The sequence below is a fragment of the Drosophila ficusphila genome, unplaced genomic scaffold (assembly GCF_018152265.1).
Source record: "Drosophila ficusphila isolate 14025-0441.05 unplaced genomic scaffold, ASM1815226v1 contig_412, whole genome shotgun sequence".
In the NCBI taxonomy this organism is placed as follows: domain Eukaryota; kingdom Metazoa; phylum Arthropoda; class Insecta; order Diptera; family Drosophilidae; genus Drosophila; species Drosophila ficusphila.
In genome coordinates this window covers 301,954-323,241 of record NW_025064326.1, presented here as the reverse complement: position 1 = coordinate 323,241, position 21,288 = coordinate 301,954, and the positions used below count along the sequence as shown (strand labels likewise).

The 21,288-nt window shown below is 48.7% G+C and overlaps 1 protein-coding gene across 3 annotated transcripts; it reads right to left on the bottom strand.

Moving 5' to 3' along the window:
* Positions 1-8,707: 8,707 nt before the first annotated feature.
* On the bottom strand, positions 8,708-19,358 carry LOC108091516 (ATP-binding cassette sub-family G member 4). Of its 3 annotated transcripts, none has more exons than XM_017190773.2 (7): positions 18,837-19,358; positions 16,667-17,146; positions 11,815-12,129; positions 10,437-11,746; positions 10,274-10,374; positions 9,919-10,207; positions 8,708-9,861 (listed from the first exon to the last, which is right to left on the bottom strand). In XM_017190773.2, exons 2-7 carry the CDS (start codon positions 16,924-16,926, stop codon positions 9,650-9,652), a joined length of 2,487 nt encoding a protein of 828 aa, XP_017046262.1. In that variant the 5' UTR covers positions 16,927-17,146; positions 18,837-19,358; the 3' UTR covers positions 8,708-9,649. The 3 variants fall into 3 exon arrangements, with proteins under 3 accessions (XP_017046262.1, XP_017046263.1, XP_017046261.1); XM_017190774.2 differs by lacking the exon at positions 18,837-19,358 and adding an exon at positions 18,705-18,814; XM_017190772.2 differs by lacking the exons at positions 16,667-17,146; positions 18,837-19,358 and adding an exon at positions 12,206-12,502.
* Between the last annotated feature and the right edge of the window lie 1,930 nt (positions 19,359-21,288).

The following is a 21,288-nucleotide window of genomic DNA, read 5'->3' as shown; positions in this document are numbered from 1 at the left end:
CTGCTTTTGGGGCAACTGCGTGGAGCTCATTAAATGGAGCCAACACGCCAGCAAGGCTTTTTCATTTTATCCGGGCAGACGGTTTCGAGTCCTTCTTAAGGTTTTTTGTGTTCAAAAACTCCAGGACATAAAAGTTTTCCGGCTTCAGCCAGAGTCGACCAACTTTTAAGAACACCATGCCAGATCCGAAAGAAACATATCCACTGTAAGTAATTTTGCCATCCGTAAAATAAATTAAAAATCTTTTTATTGCTATTTAATCATTTTATTTTAAAAAGCATTTTTATTTTTAGCAAAATTATTTTGTATTAGTTTTGCTATTTAAACTTATATTTTTATCCCTTGAGTGCTGAGTATCTTAGGGGTGTTTCGCTGGCTTTAAAGTTGAGTTGTTGCGGGTTGGCCACGAATCGCATGTAAAACATTCGGGCGAGTGATACGCACCATAAATTCCAGAATTTATAGCGGAAGTGCAAAATGGGAAAATAGTCGGGCACATTGCACTCGGGCCAAAGGCGAAAAAGTTTCCAACTTGGAAGTTGCATCCCGGAGTACACCGCAGCTTTTTCTGAAGAAATCGTTGCGATTTGTGATAAGTGCGGTTAATTTCAATAACTAGGTGGCAATGATAATGGGTTATGAAATGCGTGGTTAAGCCTTAGGTAAACAATCCATTAAAACCTATTTAATATCGTTGCAAAAACCTAGTTGAAAAAAACATAACTGCACTCTATCATCCAATGACTTCGTTTTGATACCCTAGAAACGGATTTTATAGGTAAAAGTCCATTCGAAATCTTTTAAACGATTCATTATAAATAAGCATGTGGCAGGGCATTTGTCCTGTGGTTGAGTGTGATTATGTTGTTGGTATTCCCAACTAAACTAATAAGCAATTGAGCGTCCGCAGCGAAAATCTTGGCCGTGGAGCGCGGAATACCCGGATGATTCTTTTTACCAGCTTTGTTTTTCTCGGTTTTCCGTGTATTTACTCAACTTATTTATGGCTGCACTTTTGTTATAAATGTTTAATTTATTTAAATATGATTAAAAAAGCGTTGTCGTGGTGTAAATCAAAACGTTTTTGCACATTTGTTATTCGACACAGCTCGGAAAATCCCCGATTCCCCATCTTTTCTGGGCAATATAAAGTATTATGTGCGAATGTGTATAGGGAACTGGGCGAGAATTTATGTGCGGTCAGATTACTGCATTCGAAATATCGGGACAGCTCCACTGTGTAACTCATGGGAGTTCTCATCTTCAACGAGGAACCACTTGAAAATTCATTTGCTCTCGTCTTTGCAAAAGGACAGCCTTCTGCACGGCAAAAATAGATTTGTAGATCTCTTAAATCATTTTCTATAACTTTGATTTTATTTCAATACACATACACCGATAATGTAAACCTTAACAGTTACCTAACAGTGATATTAAAATTTTTGTGGGATCATTTTCTTTCGGAATATGTGTCTTTCTGATACGATGATTGACACAGCATAAAGATAAAAGCATGCGAATATCGAATTAATACCGCGCCGTTTTTATCTGTGTGCTCGTCAGCCAGCGGCTCTCCAAAAAGTATGCAACCCAAGTGCGCAGTGACAGGGGGAGGGGTTTGGGGCCTGGGGCTCGGAGGGGGCGGCAGAAGTTGCCGCAGCAGCGTTGCGGTTTGCTGCATATCGTTGTGGTTGAGTGCATCAAACATCAATCAATTCAATGGTACTTGGAACCAGGCACACACTCTCCACAGCGACAGATGCCTGCGCATGCAGATGCAAAACTGAAGATACAGATACCGAGATAGCGACACACAGAGCAACATGCCAGCAACTTGCAGCCATTCAAATTTAAGAGGGGCAAAATGAACACACACGCAGAGGAGCACGTAATGAAAAGGGGAAGACACTGGCAACCACAATATTTAGTGCTTGGAGAACTGGGGAAGAGGCAGTGGTCAGGGGTCAGGGGTCAGAGGTGAGGTGGACAGCAGGCACATACCTGAGATCCGACTTTACGTCCAGCTGCTCATGGAAAATGGAATTCCTCTGCCATCAGAGCAGACGAATCCAGACAGACGCACATCAACAACTTTTGTTCGGGCCTTCCATCATAGCAAATCTATAATGACAGCGTCGATGGCTTTATTCTCCCGGAAAAACACCCGAGAGAAGGGCGGTGGGGGCATGTCAAGCAGCCAGTTGACCACTTGAGTCGACTTCGGGCTGAGGCAGGCTGATAAATGTTGTAAATATGCAACCTGACTGCTGGAGGGGAAAAGTGGGGCAAGGCGACCGTACTTGAGTGGCCTACACGTCTTTTAAAATAAGCGGTTCATGATTGTCGTGTGTGTTTTTGTAGTTCTTCGATTCCAATTCGAATTGAGCCGTGACAGCCGTAATTTAATGAACAGCAACATCATGAACCATAAACAACGGAAAACACAAGCCTGTTTGTATTCTCCTTATCAAAAACTACTTTTTAAGCATACTCTGTGTGGAACTGAAACATGAACTGATAAATGGAATGCAAACAATAATCAAACGTTGTTGAGAAAGAAATCCCGGTGCTAATCAACGAGGCGTTGCACCTTCTGGAGCTGGAGCCTCTTGAGCCGGCTGTTATTGTCGGTGGGGCGGGCGCCAATAAATCCGGCGGCAACCTCCTCGCAGCCATAAATTTTCGCCTTTGTCTCACTAACCGAAATGCCGCAAATCTCAGTCGGGCCAACAGCCCGGACCGAAGACCACAAGACAACTCTTGGCCCGGCCCTTCGCTGTTGCGGCCCAACAACAATTTGTAAATAAAATTGTGGCGCAAATTAAGCGTATAAATAAGCCACGAACATCGCCCGAATCGCACATGGTCACAAGCTGAGGGGGTGAGGGTGGGGGCGCACATCCGGTGGCCCAGTGGTTGCCCCGATCCCAGGATTTCCCGGGACAAGGCCCGCTCATCATCGGCATCATTTCTGTTTTTGGTTTTCGCCGTTGCCAAGGCATTTTAATGGTTGCCCCGCCCCGGCGGAGTCTTCGAAGTTTGTTCTTTGGCAATTCATGTGGCCGCTGTTGTGACTCGAAAAGATCTAGAAATAGACTCCATAACGCACTGTGAGAAAAACTTAAGCGTTTTGATTTTTATGTACATTTTTTTTAATTTTATGAACTAAGCCCAATCACTTTTTCTATTTTCGCATTTTGGGTAAGGGCATCATCATACAGGATGCTATCCGATTAAGAATTCATCGATGTATGACATAGATCAATATTTATCGAGATAGAGACAAAAAACTAAGTTTTTTTATGATGTTATGCAATTTGTTCCATAGTTTAGATGATTTTTGTGTTGTTTTGGGCAAGAAACAACTTACAGCCAAACAAATTATGGATTTGGAAACCAGAGAATCAACCATCTATGCCACCGAATGGTTTTGCATATTAATTGTCAATTAGCTTATCTCTAAATAAGTTCATAAAAACTGATTTGGAAAAGAATAGTTAACAATTTTGGTAAATCCAAATTTTTGGTAAAAATCCATATAGTCGAATGTTCTTGTGACCAAGAGAGTTTGACCAAAATAACACAGATTTTCTCAATCTGTACACTTTAGGGCGGGACATGGGTCTCGGCAAGGTCGCAGCGCTTGTCGTTATTAATTTATTATGAAAATCTAAACGACTTAAGTGGAATAATATGGGATAAATTATTAAAATTTATGTGCTTTCAAAGCAGCCATTCAACATTATCGTCTAGTTGGCCGCCATCCGGTGGAACGCTGGATGGAGACAGCGAAAGCCATTTGAAAGGCGGCCAAAGTTTTCGGGCATACTTCACTTTAATTTCTTTTGCTCGAGCAGGAGGCGAAAAGATGGCCAGGAAGAGGAAGTTGAGTGATTAAGTGGGGCGCTTTTTTGCACTTATGCTTTTTGCATAATTTGTCAGCCTAATTTTGGTCAAAGGAAGCCCAAGGGGAGGATTCTCTGGAGGCGGCTGAACCTGAGCGGAATCGTAAACGTAAAAGTTGACTCACGAGTCGCAAGTTTTAATTAAAGGAGCTCGAGCAGATTTAGTGCCACTCTCGAGCAGGAATTTGTTGCCGCTACAAGGATTTTTATGTCTGCCAAGCTGCAGACTGTCAACTCTGTGTCTGGCTGTTAAAATTTCGATTCGTTTTATTGAAATTAATCGAATAATGGCCAGATGCCAGAATCGAACCAAGCTGGGGTGGTGGAAAGGCCCGGACTCAGGGACTGCGACTCCGTGGGTTTTATGGCGCACTTGTTTCGCGTTAATCGCAAATCGTAAACTAAGCATTTTTACGGCACCTGCGGTAATGGATTACTAAAGCAGCTCCGCCATACGCACACCACAATCGTCATCGGTTGGAAAATTAATAAAGTTAAGTGTCGAGCACAATAAAAATGAACTTTCAGCCGAAAGAGGCAGGCCAACAAGTTAGCGAGGCGTGAAAGGCCCGCCGGAGGCAATGTCAAGCACTGGGCTCTCGGTTATTGCTTTGGTTTGCAATAATTGCAGAAGTGCAATAAATTTCGCTTATTTCTGGCTTTAAACTCAAAGTCGAAGGCAATAAAAAGGATCTAGAGGCCTGTACTCTGTTTCACCATCCTTGTTGGGCCCGAAACGAAACGTAATTTTAACAGAGTCGTTTATTTTGGTTTTAGAACTAGTTGTCTTAAATTTGCATACCTCGGCGTTCTTGGAAACTCAAACGATAACAACGGTAACAACGGTGACAACGGTAAAATGTTTTTGCAAATTTTTCTCGAAACCAATCAATGCGAACAGTTCACAGTGATGCATTGCGATCTGCGACTCGCAAACGGGGCGTATGCGTAATGTGCCTGATTGCTGACTGGAATGACAGGGCGGCCACCTTCCGATTGGGATTTATGGCACGTCCTCGTCTCCCTGGCACTGCCATTGTGCTCGGCGGACCGCTTGGACGCATAATGCGGGTGGTGAGTGGTGCGTAGTGGGTGGTGGGTGGTGGGTGGTGTCTGGTGGCTGGTGGGCGGTGGGCGGCAGACACATTAGCGGGCCAAAGCGCCATATCAATGACCTCACACGTGCTCCTTCCGCTGTCAATTACCGAGCTGCGACTGCGACGTCCCTCGTCCCGGGCAAACACCCCGCGACATGGACACGGACACGGACACGGACATGGACACGGACACCGAGCAGAACTGGGCTGAGAAATTAAATAAGTAAAACACGAGCGCTCGCGGCTCTCTCACTTGCACTGGGACTGCTCGGCAATAAAAACTGACGGCAATAAAAAACTTTCACCATGAACCAGTGCGTGCGAGTGTGTGCAGGACTTAACACGCAGTCGATGGGCGCATTTCCGGCGCAAAAATCTCCATCGCGCTCTTTTTCCAAGTTGCGTGCTCTGGCCATTCTGCCATTCAGCCATTCCCGCCATTTGGACATTGGGCGAACGATGCATAAATCACACAATAAAACCCATAAATTCCGAATGCAGCGAGAAGTCAGGAGGAAGTGGGGAAATCTTGGACACAACTGTAGCTCGAAGAGAATCCTTTTCCCCTGCTGATCATTCAGGAGTTTCTGGGAATGCGCTTCGAACTGAACTCCAACATCTCTTGCAACAAGATAGCTCTTAGCGATTGCACATATATATGTTGTAATTCTAAGATAGTTTCTGTTTCCTCGCTGTTCCGTTCCTCTTCTTCTTTTAAGCCACACTCAATGAATTCTCTCACCATTTCCTGACAATCCCCTAATCTAATGACTCTTGATATGTTAACAAATTGCATGCTGCAGTTACCCGGGAACACAATGGGGAGCTTGAAGTTGCACTTGCAATTAATACCCTGGTCCCCGAGCAACAAAAGGAACTGGACCGGTTACTTGGCTATGCATTGCATACATTTCATTTGATTTAGTCGCCGGTGCCCGGCTTCCTCTGCTCCTCCCTGGCAAGTATATGCCACCTGCAAGCCGAGAGCTGGTGTTGCTGCCACTAAACACATTGTGCGCAAATCCCAAGCCAAATCCCAGACGTGCTGTTGCCTTCTGGGCTGCGAACGAGGCTGAGGATTGGATTGCATCGGCATGCGAACTGCATTGACAGCATTTTAGAGTGGGTCACTCGCCGGCGCCTTCGGGGCATCAGGTGGGGGCGTGGTGCCATTTTAGTGGCATGTTTGTGCTAATTTATTACGCCTGCGAAGCATAATGCCTGCTGTCTCCTGTCTCCTGTCTCCTGCCACCTGAAACCCACTGCCGTCGGGGACCGCCGAGCGCCGATGCCGATGCCGCTGTCCCTGCCCCTGCCACATTACAAATCGGCTAACAGGAACAAACAGCCGGGGATAACGACTGAAACGACGGGGGAGCGGGTTCCAGGGGCCTCGGGGAGTGCTGCAAATGAATGTCTAATTAATTAAAGTGCGAACTGCACTTTGCTCGTTGTTGGCTTCTTGATTTGGCAGCGCGCATTAATTGCCGGGCCTTGTTACCCGTTCGTCCTACCATCTGCATACACCCCAATGATGTGTTTGATTTATTGAAATTACTACTGGGGTGTTTCTCTCTCCCCCTCTGTATATGTCCTGTCCCGCAGGAGTGGACGGATTTTCTATGCGCACACATAAAATGGAATTTTATACGACGGGCCGAAACTTTTGGCCCAAAATAATATAATTTGCCTGCAGGACTGCACTGGACCAATTTGTAGGAAGCCTGATAAGCTATTTCTGGAAGGTATATTAAATTACTTTGTACTATATTGGGTACAGTCTAGATTATTCATGTTGTTAAATTATTCATAATTACTATTTACATTCATTGTGTCAGAATACCAAGTCTGCTATTAAGAGTTCAGTGTACTTTATTCTAGAGAATCTGCATCGCTAAAAATGTTGAGGGAGGCCCTACCCCACAACACCCTTTACCCCCTGCCCCACGGATATGCGCACAAAGCTTAGCGGCACATAAATAATAAATTTGCAGCGTTTGCATTTTACCAGCACATGTGAGTGTTTCTATGGCCGGTCCTGATTGTGTGTGTCTGTGTACAGAGACATTAACAATTTATCAGCGAATCGAAAAAGCAACAAGCCAATAAAAATCAATCCGTTTGACCGGTGACATTGGGTCTGCCATTTCACTCCTACTCCCAACTTCGACCTCTCTGTTATCTTCTTTAGGGTTATATTGAAAAACATATTTGATGGAAAAGATAAAAGATTGTTTTAGAATAATGCCACTAGTCTTTAGCGCTTATTCCCATCTAAAATTGAGAAAAAAGTGTAAAGTTATGGGCTGAGGAATTACAGCTTATGGCCATTCTACTACATTGCAAAATAAACTCGAAACAAGAGCGAAGCTCATGTTCTGACATAAACAGGGGTCAAAATATCGACCATCTCAGAATGGAAAATTTTGAATGCAGTTTCTTTAACAATTCTCTAAGAAACGTTTAGAGGTATGCCACTTTGGAATGGCATTAAAATTGGCCAAGTTATGGGATCTGGAAGTGCTGTAGAGGGCCATCCAAGGAACATTATCGAAAACTTGGAAAAATCTGACATGAACAGGGGTCAAAATATCGACCATCTTAGAATGGAAAATCTTGAATGCAGTTTCTTCAACAATTCTCTAAGAAACGTTTAGAGGTATGCCACAGGATCTGCATTGAGAATTAAATTACAAAAGTTTTGAGGTATGTCACTTTGAGATCGGGTAAAAATTCTTGAATATGTGGAACTTTGGAGCTACTTTCGGGCCCTACTTTGGAATCATGGGAAATGTTAAAAAGTGGGGATACCAGCGGCCGAATTCCGCAATATAATATTATCTGAGCGCTTTGGCAGCCCCCTCTGTTGACTATTGTGTTGTGTTGGACATCTGTTGGGAAATTTGCACGCGTAGCGTAGACATGAACCTTATGGTTCATCCAGTTCAAGAACCATGTATTTATGTATATGACATGTAGATTGTTGGTTGCACATTTTAAATAAAAACCAGGCCCTAAGCGTTATTTTCAACGAACTTACTTTACGACATTGAACATGATTTTTAACTTGGCTTGATGATGTTCTGGGCTCTTTATTAAAAGTACTCTTCTAGATACTGACAGTTATCTGTATGGATTTGTGTACAATAATGACCATTCATTAACTTGAATGTACAATGCGCTACAATCTACCGAAATATACAATACGTCATATACAACAGATATATTCAACGGATTGCTTATTAGACGGGTATTCTACAATTACTCTTATATTTGCCGCTACCGATTTCCGCTCAAAATGAGTTCAATTTTCATTTCAACCATCGGCACAATGCATTTCAAACCTGTTCGACAGTTTTGCGGCTATACTGTCAAATGTAAGATAAACAACATATTTGTTCTCATATTCTCATAAATCAATGCATTAAATAAAGATACCGCGCATTCGAACAACAATATTTAAAAAATTAAAAATAAACAAAAAAGAAAACATGTATGGTCGACATGCTTAAAGGTGTATTTTTTAACATTTTACAATTTAATCTGCCCACTGTATGATTTTGGGCACTTAACTCCCTTTATTTTTGGATTTCACTTATAGTCCCAACCCTACATTAACACCGATATGGATCAGATTTATGATCTACTTTGTTTTTAACTTAAGATTTATTTGGGAGGGTCTTAAAAAGGAAGGAGAGTGTGCGGTCAAAATGAAAATTGCATTTATTTTGGCATGATAAATGTAGACGTAGAAAATTAAACTAAACATGTACTAAATTAAAATGAATAATCACAAATACGCGTAGCTAACACAAATCCGATTGCTTCTCACCGCCTCTGCACGTGCTCGTAATAATAGGAATTGCTTTATATCACCAGATGGCCAGGGCCTTATCCTTTTTCAAACTTCCCTGTCCGTGAAATGGTTTTCCAACCCGGACTGCACCGCTTTCTATCACAAGGGAATGGTTTCCGTTTCCGCTTTCCACTCTCGCCTCAACTTCCGTTCGATTGCACGCTGGTTCTCTCTCGGTTCGCAAAGGTTGCCAAATAATTGGAGAAAGTTGAATTTAATAGTACAACATAGGGACGGAGTGAAGAACGTTGGGAGAAAGTCGTGTGTTGAATTCTGCTTCGATTTGGATTCCGATCGGAAAATCTTGCCCCAATTTGTTATGTTTTCAACCTACTTAAGTTCAGACTCTTTTCTGCTTGGTCACAAGAATTATACCTCGATTAAAGTGTGTATTAGTGGTGCTCTACGTGGGTCCTCCTATGCATATATAAATCTATGTAAATTTCATTCGTTTTGGTATGCAGAACAGCTACTGTTTGTGTATATATATCCATGGGTATATATTTAGAATCGTCTTCTAGATACCGACACAATGCTTGTGCTTACGAGTGTGTGGGTGTGTGTCTGTCTGTATAAACGTAAAAAGCCCGACGGGAGATATTGAAGAATGCGGTAAGGCTACGCCTAGCTACAATCCTGCCCTCCTGAACCCACTGAACCCACCGAACCCACTCTCCCTTAGCTCCCTAAACTACATTCCCCCAACCTTCCGTGCGCCTTCTATATACAGGTGGTCTAACGTATGGTAGTAATGATAGCCTAGTCTATGAACAAGTCCCCGAACCATCCGCTTAGCGGATCATGTGCAGTTTCCATCGCAGCACGAAGTAGGCGATGATGCGCAGGGCGAAGAAGATTCCGATGAGGGCGACCGCGTCCACCCAGAAAAGGGCGTTGTCCATGGACATCTCCTCGAGGAACTTCTTGGGCACGCGGTAGTGGCAGTACATCTGGTTGCACTGCATCTTGGCGCGGTCCATTCCGTAGATGGCCACCATTGCACCTGAAACATTGCGTGTTGATAGGGCTTTCGTGGTGCAACTGGTAGGATCGAGCTCACCTTCAAATCCGTAGCGCACGTAACTCACGTAGGTGACCCACTGCAGGTAGCCCGGAATGGTGTCGAAGTTCACGAAGAACCCGGAGAACAGTATCGTGGGGATGGTGGTCACGGGGCCGAGGAACACGCCTGTCTCGATGTTCATCCCCGCCCCGATCAGCAGGCCCAGCGACTGGGCCACCAGCGAGTTCAGCACGCAGATGAGCACGAACATGGATACCCGCTCCAGCTCCATGGGCTGCGAGGTTAGGTAGTAGACCACCAGGCAGTACACGCTGGAGAAGACGATCTGCAGAAGGAGGACCCAGTGGATTGAGGAACTACTAGTCAATTAGAACTATGGAGGAGTGCCCACCTGGAACGGCATGTCCGCTATGGTCTTGGCGAAGTAGAAGGCCTTCAGGGAGTACCAGTAGTTGAGGTGCTCCCGCACGAACACCGACATCTCAGTGGGAACTGCGAATTAAAGATTCCAGATTAGAAGCGCCAACCCGCAACCTCGAAATCGATCAACCCACAGGTCAGGATGGTGGGCATCATGGCCGTGAAGGTGGTGAACAGGGACACGAAGAAGATGCAGCCGGCGTTGCTCATGATCTTGCTGGCCTCGTTGCCCACGTCGTAGTAGATCATCCCGATGATAGCGCCCACGATGACGTGCGAGAAGAGCCGCATGTGGGTGAGCATCTTGTCGCGCAGTATGGTGCGGAAGGAGCGCTTGAGCAGGATCCAGAACTGCGTCCAGCCGCTGGTGGGGAAGCCCGTCTTGCTGGGCAGCGTCACCACGCTCTCGTGCGAGTCCAGCAGCGAGGTCATGCAGCCCACGACGGCGCTGGGGCCCCCCGACCCCGAGCCCACCGCGTTGTGGGTGCCCTTCGAGGAGCTGAAGCTGCAGCTGTCGTCCACCGCGGCGGTGGGCATATTGACCACGCTGCAGTCCGAGTTCTGCGACTGCTGCGTCTCCAGCTTCGGCGGCTTCAGCTCCGCCTCCTCGCCGCCGGTGGGCTCCGCCTGCCGCTCCTCCAGCTCCGCCAGCGGGGGCTTCTCGTCCTCCAGGGTGAGGGTGGCCGCTGCGTTGCCCGCCGCGTTGCCCGCCCCGCTGCCGCTCCCCTTCACGATTACGTTGTGGCAGCCCCTCTGGGCCAGGGTGAGCCCGTAGTCCTTGTGCGCGTACTTCTTGCAGGCCCCGCTCTTGACCGCCTCCACCAGCTTGGGCACCGCCTCGCCGTACTCGCCGGAGGCCACCTCGAGGACGTAGTCGGCGGGGTTGTGGTAGGAGGGGCACTCGTAGCCCAGCGAGGAGAGGTACGGCACCAGGCCGCGCACCCGGCCCTCGTAGACGCACTGCCCCTGGGCGAGGAGGTACAGGTGGTCGAACTTCTCGAAGAGCCGCGCCGACGGCTGGTGGATCGTGCAGACTATGGTGCGGCCCCCGCGGGCCAGCGAGCGCAGCAGCGAGATGAGCTGGAAGCAGGTGGAGCTGTCCAGGCCGGAGGTGGGCTCGTCGAAGAACATCACGGGCGGGTTGTTGACCAGCTCGAGGGCGATCGAGAGGCGCTTCCTCTGGCCGCCGGACAGGTTGCAGGTCAGCGTGTTGACCGACTCCTTCAGGCCGATCGTCTCGAGGATCTCCTCGACCACCACCACCTTGGCGTAGCTGATCATGTTCTTGCCCAGCTTCAGGTTGGCGGCCACCATCATGGCCTCCCGCACGGTCAGGTTGCCGATGAGCACGTCGTCCTGCATGATGTAGCAGGACAGCTTGCGGAAGCGGCGCAGGTTCCGCTCCTTGCTGTTGATCAGCACCGAGCCGCTCAGTTGGGAGGTCCTTTGGGAAGTTACGGTATTTTGTAAGTTAAGTTGTTAACTGAGCCTTCGAGGGGTGACTTGACTTACTTGTATCCGGCTAGGATATTCATCAGCGTGCTCTTCCCGGCGCCGGAAGGTCCCATGATGGCCGTGATCTCGCCGTTCCGGAACTTTCCCGACACGCTCTTCAGGATGGTCTTGAAGCCCCGCCTGTGGCCGTCGGCCACCGAGTAGGATATATCACAGAACTCGATGTCCACCGGCGGCCTCTGGGGCAGATGGGACAGGGCGATGGTGCCCTTCTTCTGGCCATTGGGGCTGCCGCCACTGTTGTTGGCCACCTTGGGGGCCAGGGCGTGGTTGTTGCCGCCCACGCCGCCGTTGCAGAGGTTGTTCTGCGACCTGAAAGGAGGAGAGAGTGGAGTTGTTTTAGCGGGTTGTAGTGAACAGCAGATCCGAGCGACTCCGCAATTCCTACTTGAGCCAACTGGCCATCTCGTCCTCGGGCCTCCTCTGCAGAGAGCTCACGCAGCAGCCGTTCTTCGTGAGCCTGGCTTGGATCAAGGACATGGAGCGCCGCTGCTCGTTGCGGCCCGCCTCCTGCAGCATCTCCGCATAGGCAGCCGCGTAGGCGGACCTCCGCCGGTTGACATCCGCCTGCGACTGGGAGGCCGAGGCCTCGAAGCTGGAGTTCTGGAGGCCCCCGCTCCCGGCGCTGACGCAGCGCGTGAGTGTCAGCTCCATTACCGATTCCCTTCCCCTTCGCGCCGCGCTCTTCAGCGGCTCATGATGCCGCCCCTAGGTGACCTGAATAGTCAATCAATGGATCAATCAGCAAGGTTTGGCACTCGTGGCCCCTTCCGTGCGCAGCCCAATGACTTCCATTGTCCCACAGCTGTCAACCAACCACCTACAAACTCAGCCACTCACCCCTTCCACGCTGGAAAGGCCAAAGTTCGGTCTGGTTTTTGTTTCATTCATGAAACGCCTGCCAGATGCGGCTGCCCATACCTTGGGCCGAAGTGCCGAGTGCGTTTTCATTAGTGGCTGCTTGGTCGCATGCCGACGGCCGGCCGACTTCGATTGATAAGTCCGCCGACGCCGGCGACTGCAGCGGCCAACGCCAATTAACATTACATCTTTCGGGTGCAAATTCGTTGAGCTAGTTGGGGAAATTGATTGATTGGGAAGCCCCTCAATGAGCCAAAGCGAGCAATATCCAGTAAGGGGATTAAAGGTCAGTGTGTCTAGCCAGCGACTTCAGAATATTCTTGTTTGCCAACGGTTAGGCGAATAAAAGTGGGAGAGTTCGCTAACAAAATATATTAGTTGCTAAGATTATAAGTAGATGTTCTCGGATTGCAGCGTAAGTGCGGATGTTGCGGGAATTTAATGGACAGTTCTCCCTGAATAGAGTGGCCAATTACAGAGTGGAATCCGCTTTAATAATTCTATAATTTCGAGGCGAGCGTAATGGCAAGACATTTAGGAGAAGGCGAAGGCGGAGACGGAGGCGCGGGAAGTCAGCTGTTGGCTGCGGGCCACGCTAAGTGAATACAGATACGTCGAGAGCCTAGTACCAACACTCTCCAACGGCGATTTCGGCGTCATCGCAGTTGTTTCTGCTCCGCTCGGATTTGATTTGTTTTGTTTTGCTTTGCTTTGCTTTGTTGTGTTCTGGTTGCTTTGGCCTCTTTCAGCACGATAAATGTGGCTCTGTGTGGCCCCAGTATCGTTGTACCGCAGTATCCGTGTATCGGTGTATCGGGGGGCTTTGGCTTTGGCTTCGGTTGCGAATCGCTTCCCGCGAATATCTGGGTGCACGAGCACCGAGAGCGAGTACATTTCGAGTGCGCATGCACCCGGAGTGCATGTTAACGAACCCAACGAACGCTGGCACGCACTCAACGAAGACTCGACGAAGTCGGGGCAGTTTGTCTTGCGAAAATGCACTCAGAATTCCCCGGGGGCAGTGCGAGGTGGGAAATTCTGCGCAACTCTGCTGCTGAATTGGCCATTCAATTGGATTCAAATGAAGTCAGCCACGCAATCCCTTCCGGGTCCGGGTCTTCGGTCTTCGATTGCTTATCAATCAGAGTGCGTGGTAATTGTTGCCAGGTTCGGGCATCGATTGCGGCCCTACCTAATTGATTGATAGCCGCCATAAAGCATTAAGCAGCTGCTGCTGGTTACTTAGTAATGCATATCTGCTAGCTGAACTGCTGCCGTTCTGCTTTCGGGCTTACACTTTCTGGCTCCCGAGCCTTGGGCCGCGGCCCTAGTTACAGAGCGCTCGCTCTGATTAGCCGCCACCACCGGAAATATCAGCTGGCGTTAGATCATCCCGCTTAACGACAATTAAGCGGCTCATAAACGCCACACTAGCAGGAGCGGGACACAGGCGGTTCGTCGCAATTAATAAAAATATGAAAACAGCAAGTGTGCCAACGATGGTATCTTGGACAGAACAGTAGGAGCGCGGTTCTCCGTTCCCCAAGCAAGTCAATTAAGATTCCGCGAAATCGAAATCGTTTTGAGTGTACTTTTCGCTGAGAGGTTCGTATGTGAAGGAACGAGCGTCTTGAAGAAGTCCAAGGAGAGCTCAATTAAACAAGTGGCAGGGCTTATTGTTTGAAATCCATAATTTAAACGTTACCGATATTGATTGAATCTGGTTAAAAAGCTGTTATACTCATGTACCACACACAAAATGACCCTGCAGTGTTATTTAAAATACGAAGGTACGACAATCAAAGCCCCACGCATGGGAACAATCATGTGGCTTTAATTCCTGGCCCTTTCAGCTATTAGGAAACGCGGCAAGGCCAATCAAATATGGAAACGGATGTGTGGGCGGCTTGTGGTCGACGGAAGGGCGTGGGTGGGTGGGCGAGTAGGTGGGGCGGAGGACAGGCATTCGACGGGCACAGCGAGCGTGGGAGAAGGTCCTGTCCGGGACTGCTGCTGCTGCCTTCCGTGCCCTCGAATCGGGGAGAAGGTCAACATGCCTCGAGTGTTGGCTGGCTGACTTTTGCGGTCGCCCGAGCGACTCAAGGATGCACAGGTTGTCATTCGACAGAGAAAATATTTGGAGACGCCGCCAAGTCCAACACAGCAGTGCGGCCTTTGTCGCTTTTGAGTTTGCCGCAACTTCACGTTACATAACCGACCGGCGAACTCGTCGTGTGTTGTTCACTTTGCAAAACCAGAATCGCCCGCAAAGCGACCACGTGAAGAGCCGCGGGTAGTTTTCAGCCCCGACTTTTTGTTGCGGGAGAACCGTTCTATCCGTTCTAATAAGCACATAAATATTTAAGGCGCAACCAAACTGACGGAGTGCCGCACACAGACGCGATGTTGCCGCAGGACTAAAAGCCGAACGGAGTCCAACTGCTGACTGCGGCACGACGTTGGACAGCTTGGCGCTTGTTCGATTTTTCCCGGCACGCGGCGCCGCGAGGTCCTCGACTGTCCCCCCTGCCAGAGGTCCTGCCCCGCTCACCCTGCCTCGGGAAAAGGTCCCTTCGCTAGACCGTAAGGTTGCTTGATTCCGTTTTGCTGTTTCGACAAAACATTCTCGCATTTACACAGACTAAACGGCTCACAAACATATTAAGACATGGCCGCAGTCTTTGGGGCATGAAAAACGTGTAAATACCGAAACATCTTAAACTTTTACAGCTTGTTTTCTCGGGGAATGGATTGCTTAAAACAGGAAACGTCAAGAGGAGAGTAACCTCCTTTCGGTGTTCGATCCCAGACCCCTTCAATTGTTTGCCAGGCCTCTACCGCTCTTGCCATTTGGCGGCGTTTCATTCACTGAAGTATGTTTTTCTCCTTCTCCCTTGCCACACTCATGTGCGTTTGCTTGTGGCTTATTATTTATGGCGGTGTCGACGGAGGGGGGAGGGGCCAAGGGACACGTAGGCTAGGCGGCTATGAAGGTGCTCCTTGTGGCTACTTTCCCGATGGTTGCCCACGAATCCTGGCATCTGCAGCTCACCTGATTGCTAAGAGTGTGCAGCATTCAGAGGTGGTCCTTGAAGGCCCCATCTGCCCAGCAAAAGTTTAATTACATTGGGCCTGCATTGATTAGTTGGTGGGCGTGTTCATGTTCTAATAGATTTTCCATTTGCATTTTAATTAAGGCGCTGGAAACCAGTTCAAGGCTGCATGGGATGAAGGAGCCTTAAGGTTCTCAATTGTAATGCAAGAACCAGACTAAAGACCCATTTTTGTGCAAAGTGACTTGGCTTGCGAAGACACTTTAAATTTTTAGGAACTGTGCATAGCTCCTGCGGGGGCGTGGTTGGCACCATTTCGATGCCGACACGCGATATGTGAGACGTAGTAGAGCCATCGATTTTCCAGCGCCTCTGCTCCTTCCTTCTCTTCCGGCACACCTTGATTCGTGGCAGGTGGCACTTTCCAGCGGAAGGAAGATACAGGCATTACAGATGCGTGCTAATTTTGACTTGACGATCTTATTAATAGCTCATGCCCGAACTCCGAACTCCCGCCCTTGGTCTGTGTAATGGTCATGCGTAGAGGTGTCTGAAATAGAAGTGTCACCTCAGCGGAAAGTGACTTGTGACGCCATGATAAGTTAGCTGATACCTGGCCACCTTCTGCCCACCCACTCTCCCGCAGGGAAGCCGATGGCCTTGGCTTACACGAGCGGAAATCGCAGGCTGTCCGCAGGAGCGAGTGCAATTCTATACGGCAGCTCAGGGCCAGGGGACCTAATTCAATTCAGTTCCTCTGTACCCACGGCTGAGGTCCCAGCAGTCTGGGTGACCAATCCCCAATCCCCACTCGCCCCTAATCCCGGATAATGCAATTACAGTATAGAATCCAGAAGTGATTGTTTAAAAGGTACAATGTTCAGGGCATCAGTGTGAGTTTTTCCCCTGAAGGAATGAAGGAGCTGGACACTTACCCATGGCTGTTCTTCTTGAGGTCGTTGGTCAGCTTCAGCTGGCTGAGGAGGGGCACTGGCTCCTGCTTTGGATTGGGGTTGCTGCTGCCGGTGGAGAGCGTAGATAGGGACATGTTGCCGCTCGTGAAGAGAACGGCGTTGGGCGCAGTTGGGGCCGCTGAATCAGACACCTTGTTGGGGCTCTTGGCGGCCGGCAGTATGACGGCGTGGGAGGAGCACTTGTCCACCAGCGGGACACTGGAGGCCTGCAGCTCGTTCATGGCTTGGTGCGTGTGGTTTCCTTTGAGAATCTGTTTACTTGCTGCTGCTGCAATTGGCGACTGGCGTCAGCATTGGGCTCACTTGACCTATGCTCGATTCAGCTTGGCTTGTGACGTATACTTGTGACTCTTGAACTCTCCTGTTAATAGAATACACCGAGGATTGGCATCTGCATTGGAAGTACTCGAGTAGCGTAGGTTGCTTCACCTCAGTTCAGCTCTGCAAAGGAAGGGAAATGGGAAAGCGATGCAAATCAAGCATAATTTAAATGATGCCAACACCTCGTTGGGAATCGTCTATTGATTTGGCGCACCCACACAGACACGCACTTTCGAGCACTCTTAAACGTTCCCTTCACACACTCGCCACATTACATCACACAGCTCAGAAAGTGCCGCCCTCCGCCCACCGCCCCCTTCGAAAGGCCTCCCAAAGCGCCGGAGGTTGCTCAATGGCAGCTGGGCCAGCAGCATGAATTTCTAATTACAGCGCACAGAGACCCAGACTGAGCTGAGACCCAGTTGAGAACCCCGACAATTGCCGAGCTCGCCCGATAAACGCTCAATTCAATGCCAGACACTCGAGGGCTCAGACAATCGGCTTCGCCAACAGCTGTCCGGCCAAGAACCGCTGCCCAGTGCTCCCGCACCGCCGGAAAAGGTACTGCTGCTGCTGCTGCTGCTGCTGGTCGCTCGGTGGATCCGCAACACTCGCAAAGTCCACAGCAGCTGAGGTTGCCTGCACTTGGACTCAGTTTTGCAGGTGGCCGTCTGATAAGATTTGTCGCTTACCGTTTAACGATGAGGTTTCCGAGTTACTCCTACACCGCGCCGAAACAAGGGTTCTTAGTAATTCCTATCGGATTTCTATCTAATTTGATTAAAAGCTTTGCTCAGCGTTTTTTTAAATTTATATAATCACTTGGGCTTAGTTCTGTAAAAATCTTAAAGTGCGCTAAAAAAAAAAAAAAAACACCTCAAACTCATTTAGAAATTACGCGGTGAATTGTGATGTTGGGTATTTACGGCCTGTTAAGATTTCTTGTTTACTTCGGTATTCGATAAACACCTTCGCGGCCTTTGTTTATCCCAAAGGTGTTTTTTAGATCAGGGGTCGTGGTTTTCTGCCAGTGTACACGGGTATTTATTACAGATTTGTTTGCAGTTCGAATCGCGATTAGATGTGCGGGGCGATAGGCTTCCTGCTACTGGACGGGCTTCCTTTCGCTAATCGCCGGAGATGTAAGGCGCGTAATCGCACCTACTACGGGTTATACGACTGCGACTATACGACTGCCAGCTGTTGGCGGCCATCGACTTCTTATCTCGGGGCCGCCACTCGAAACTGGCCACGCACAGCTGCGGTTTGTCTAATCTGGGGATCAATCCGCCGGACCATGCGACGTTTCGAGCTGTTGGCCCGCGGAATTTCGCACGTTCCCCGCGGATTTCGTGGGTGGATGACCCGAGATGAGGTCCTACCCTAACCGCAATCGAAGTAGGTCAGTCTCCGCGCCCGAGTCCCCGACCCCTGCGAGTCTCTCTGGCCTGATCTGGCTTTGGTTAACGACCAGGGTGTCCGGGGGTCGGAGCACCTGAACCTGGGGCTCCTGGCCAGTTCAGATGTGTCATGTGCTATTAACAACTGGCGCGGCACAAACATTTGAAAACAACAGCCACCGCCGCCGGAGAACATTGCAAAAATTTCTTCGTCGGAGAGCGCAGGCGCTCTTAACAGATACAAACGCAGTAAGCGCTAAAGATACATATGGGTCTACCTAGGGGGAGGTTGTCGACGGAGTTGCTCGGGGTTGGGTTGGCCAAGCTGCGACTGCAGACTGGAGCAAAAGCAGAGTGTCTTCGAACGACGCAATTACTTCACTGGAATCACTTCTTGCCCGAGCGCTCACCTTTGGATTTGTGTTTCGATTATGATGAGGGTTTTTTCCGAGAAGAGCGACACACGAACGGCATAAAACGTGTTTTTGGTTTATTAGCATTATGTCTTTTTGGCCACTGCCAGAAGAGATAGTTCACAGTCCCGCTTCCGCTCACGCTCCCGCTCCCGCTTCCACTGCCGCACACGTTAGATACTTTTGGGCACTTGGTCCGCTCGGAGCGCGTTCACATTCAGAGGCACTCGTGCCCGTGCCCGTGTCTTCTTTGTTATGGTTGAGGCAGCAAACAAACAAACAACAACGCCAGCTATTCAAATCCGCCACAAGGGCGAGGGCGGTTCTACGGGAGAGCAGCGGTCCCAGATGGCAGCGCGCAGTCCAGGAACACGCAAAGTGTGTCTTTCGCGGGGCGAAACGAGTTTTTATTCACCGCGATCCGATCCGTTCCGATTGGACTCGATTCCTGGCCAAATCCCGCTGTGCCGCAGGAGGCAACTACAATCAGGCAGCGAACGACGAAGAACTGAAACTGAAACTGAATCTGAAACTGCGGAGCTGCTGCGGCGGCTGCTAAGCTACCAGCCACCAGCTGCCAGCCGAGAGCGCTTTCCGCTCCGCCCGAGTACCTGTATCTGTGAGGGAGCGGAGCGGGCGCTCAGATACTGCCAGTGCTGGCGTACCTAGATACTCGTACCTAACAGTAGATACTTTGGTGCTGGCATACACTCATGGGCTTGTTAATCAGCGGAATAGTTGGCTTAGAACATCTTCGAATTGGTGGGTGCATCTAGTATACATTACTTTTCCTACTCATCAGTTTTTAAGAACACCTTGTACATCATCGGAGTGCAGAAAGCGGTACCACTGCCATCTGCGAGATACTACTTGGGTTTCGTCAATGGGGAAGTGCTCTCTCTCTCGTTTTGTTCGGTGCTCAGTTCATGTGCTAGCACACACTCACAATCTTTTCGTGCGTGTGTGTCTGTGGGGTAGTGCGCATGGCGTTTACGTGTGCGTTGGCGTTCTGCTGCTCCAAACAGCTGACCGAAAACACATACAAAGCGGCGGCCCAGTGGGAAATCCAGTGCGATTTGGGTACAGCTGCACTTGGATCTGGTGGAGCGAAACTCCCGGAGGGAGAACACGGAAAGAAACAGAGAAATTGGGCAGTTTGCCGGCTTAATGGGGGAAATTAGTAATATCAAAGGCCAGATGGCAGCAATCGCATATTTCAAGCATGAGTCTAGGCTGCAAACAGAAAGTCGAGTTTGTGCGGGGAAAGATAGTGACAAAGATCGGAAAAATATATGACCAAACTTGTTTTAGGAAATCCCAACGCATTTTTTCGCTCTGTAGTAAGTAGATATCCCAAGGAGAATCGGTTTTCGCTACTCGCATTAGCAAGCTGAATTATACCGAACTTTGAACCGCACGATCGCAGAACAAAGCAGCGGAGCCAAACAAAAACAATTGCGATTTCTTCGAAGGGAGAAGGAGATGGGGCAGAGCTGACGAGCTGATATCCGCATGAGTAATCCCCCCGATTCCCCCCATCGATATCGTATCCCGAACAAAGCCAAAACGTGAGCAGGCACCTTTTCAAGTCGTTTCCTCAACCGATCCACTGGCGGGAAAACTACGCAGTCGGGGAACGTCTAATCGCAGCGACCTTAATAATAGTTTATTTTCATATCAGCCGCAAATTGTTTTTAGCCTCTATTTAAATTGTGTTCCAGCATTGAACGCAGCATTGTAACAGCGATTTGTGGCACTTTTTGCTGTGCGCAAATTCAACTTGGGTTGGCTGGAAGAGCCAATGGACGATAACGCTGACATCGGGTATCTTGTTTCGACGGAAAGCCATTGTTTCAGGTGTCTGCACTTTTCCTTAAAGCGACTCTGCCAGGTACATTTGGCAATCAAGCATTCGTGCATTCGCAGTACATTTCAGGTGCGCTCAAGTGCTTTCCGCCATTAAATGACCAGCTCAGAGAGCCATTGTTAATTGTCAGTGAGTCGCAAGTTGGCCGGGAAGGCAATTGTCAATTGGCTTTAAACCAGTTGAGCGAGGCTGGGCAAGAATACGTGCTTACCCAAATGGCAATGGGCAGTTGAAAAGCCACTAGTGACTAATGTTTAAATTAACGGAAAATGCTCCACCCAGCTCCACCGAGTTCGAAAGCTACATCGAGAAGAAGCTTTTTAATGTGGCAGAAAGGGACGACAATGCCATTATTCCGAAAAGCTTGTTTTGAAGAGTGATGCCCATAAGGCGGGTTCTTTAAATTTAATTCGTGTGTTTTTTAAAGCAAGCGACAAATATTTTGAACAATATCCTCTTTCGTGAAAAACGTGTTAAGAAACGTTCGTCCGAGCAAATGTAACACTTAACTAACGTCACGGCATCGCTAAATTTCATTACTGAAGTTTAATTTAAACTTGTTTAGCATTAAAACTCAAAAGA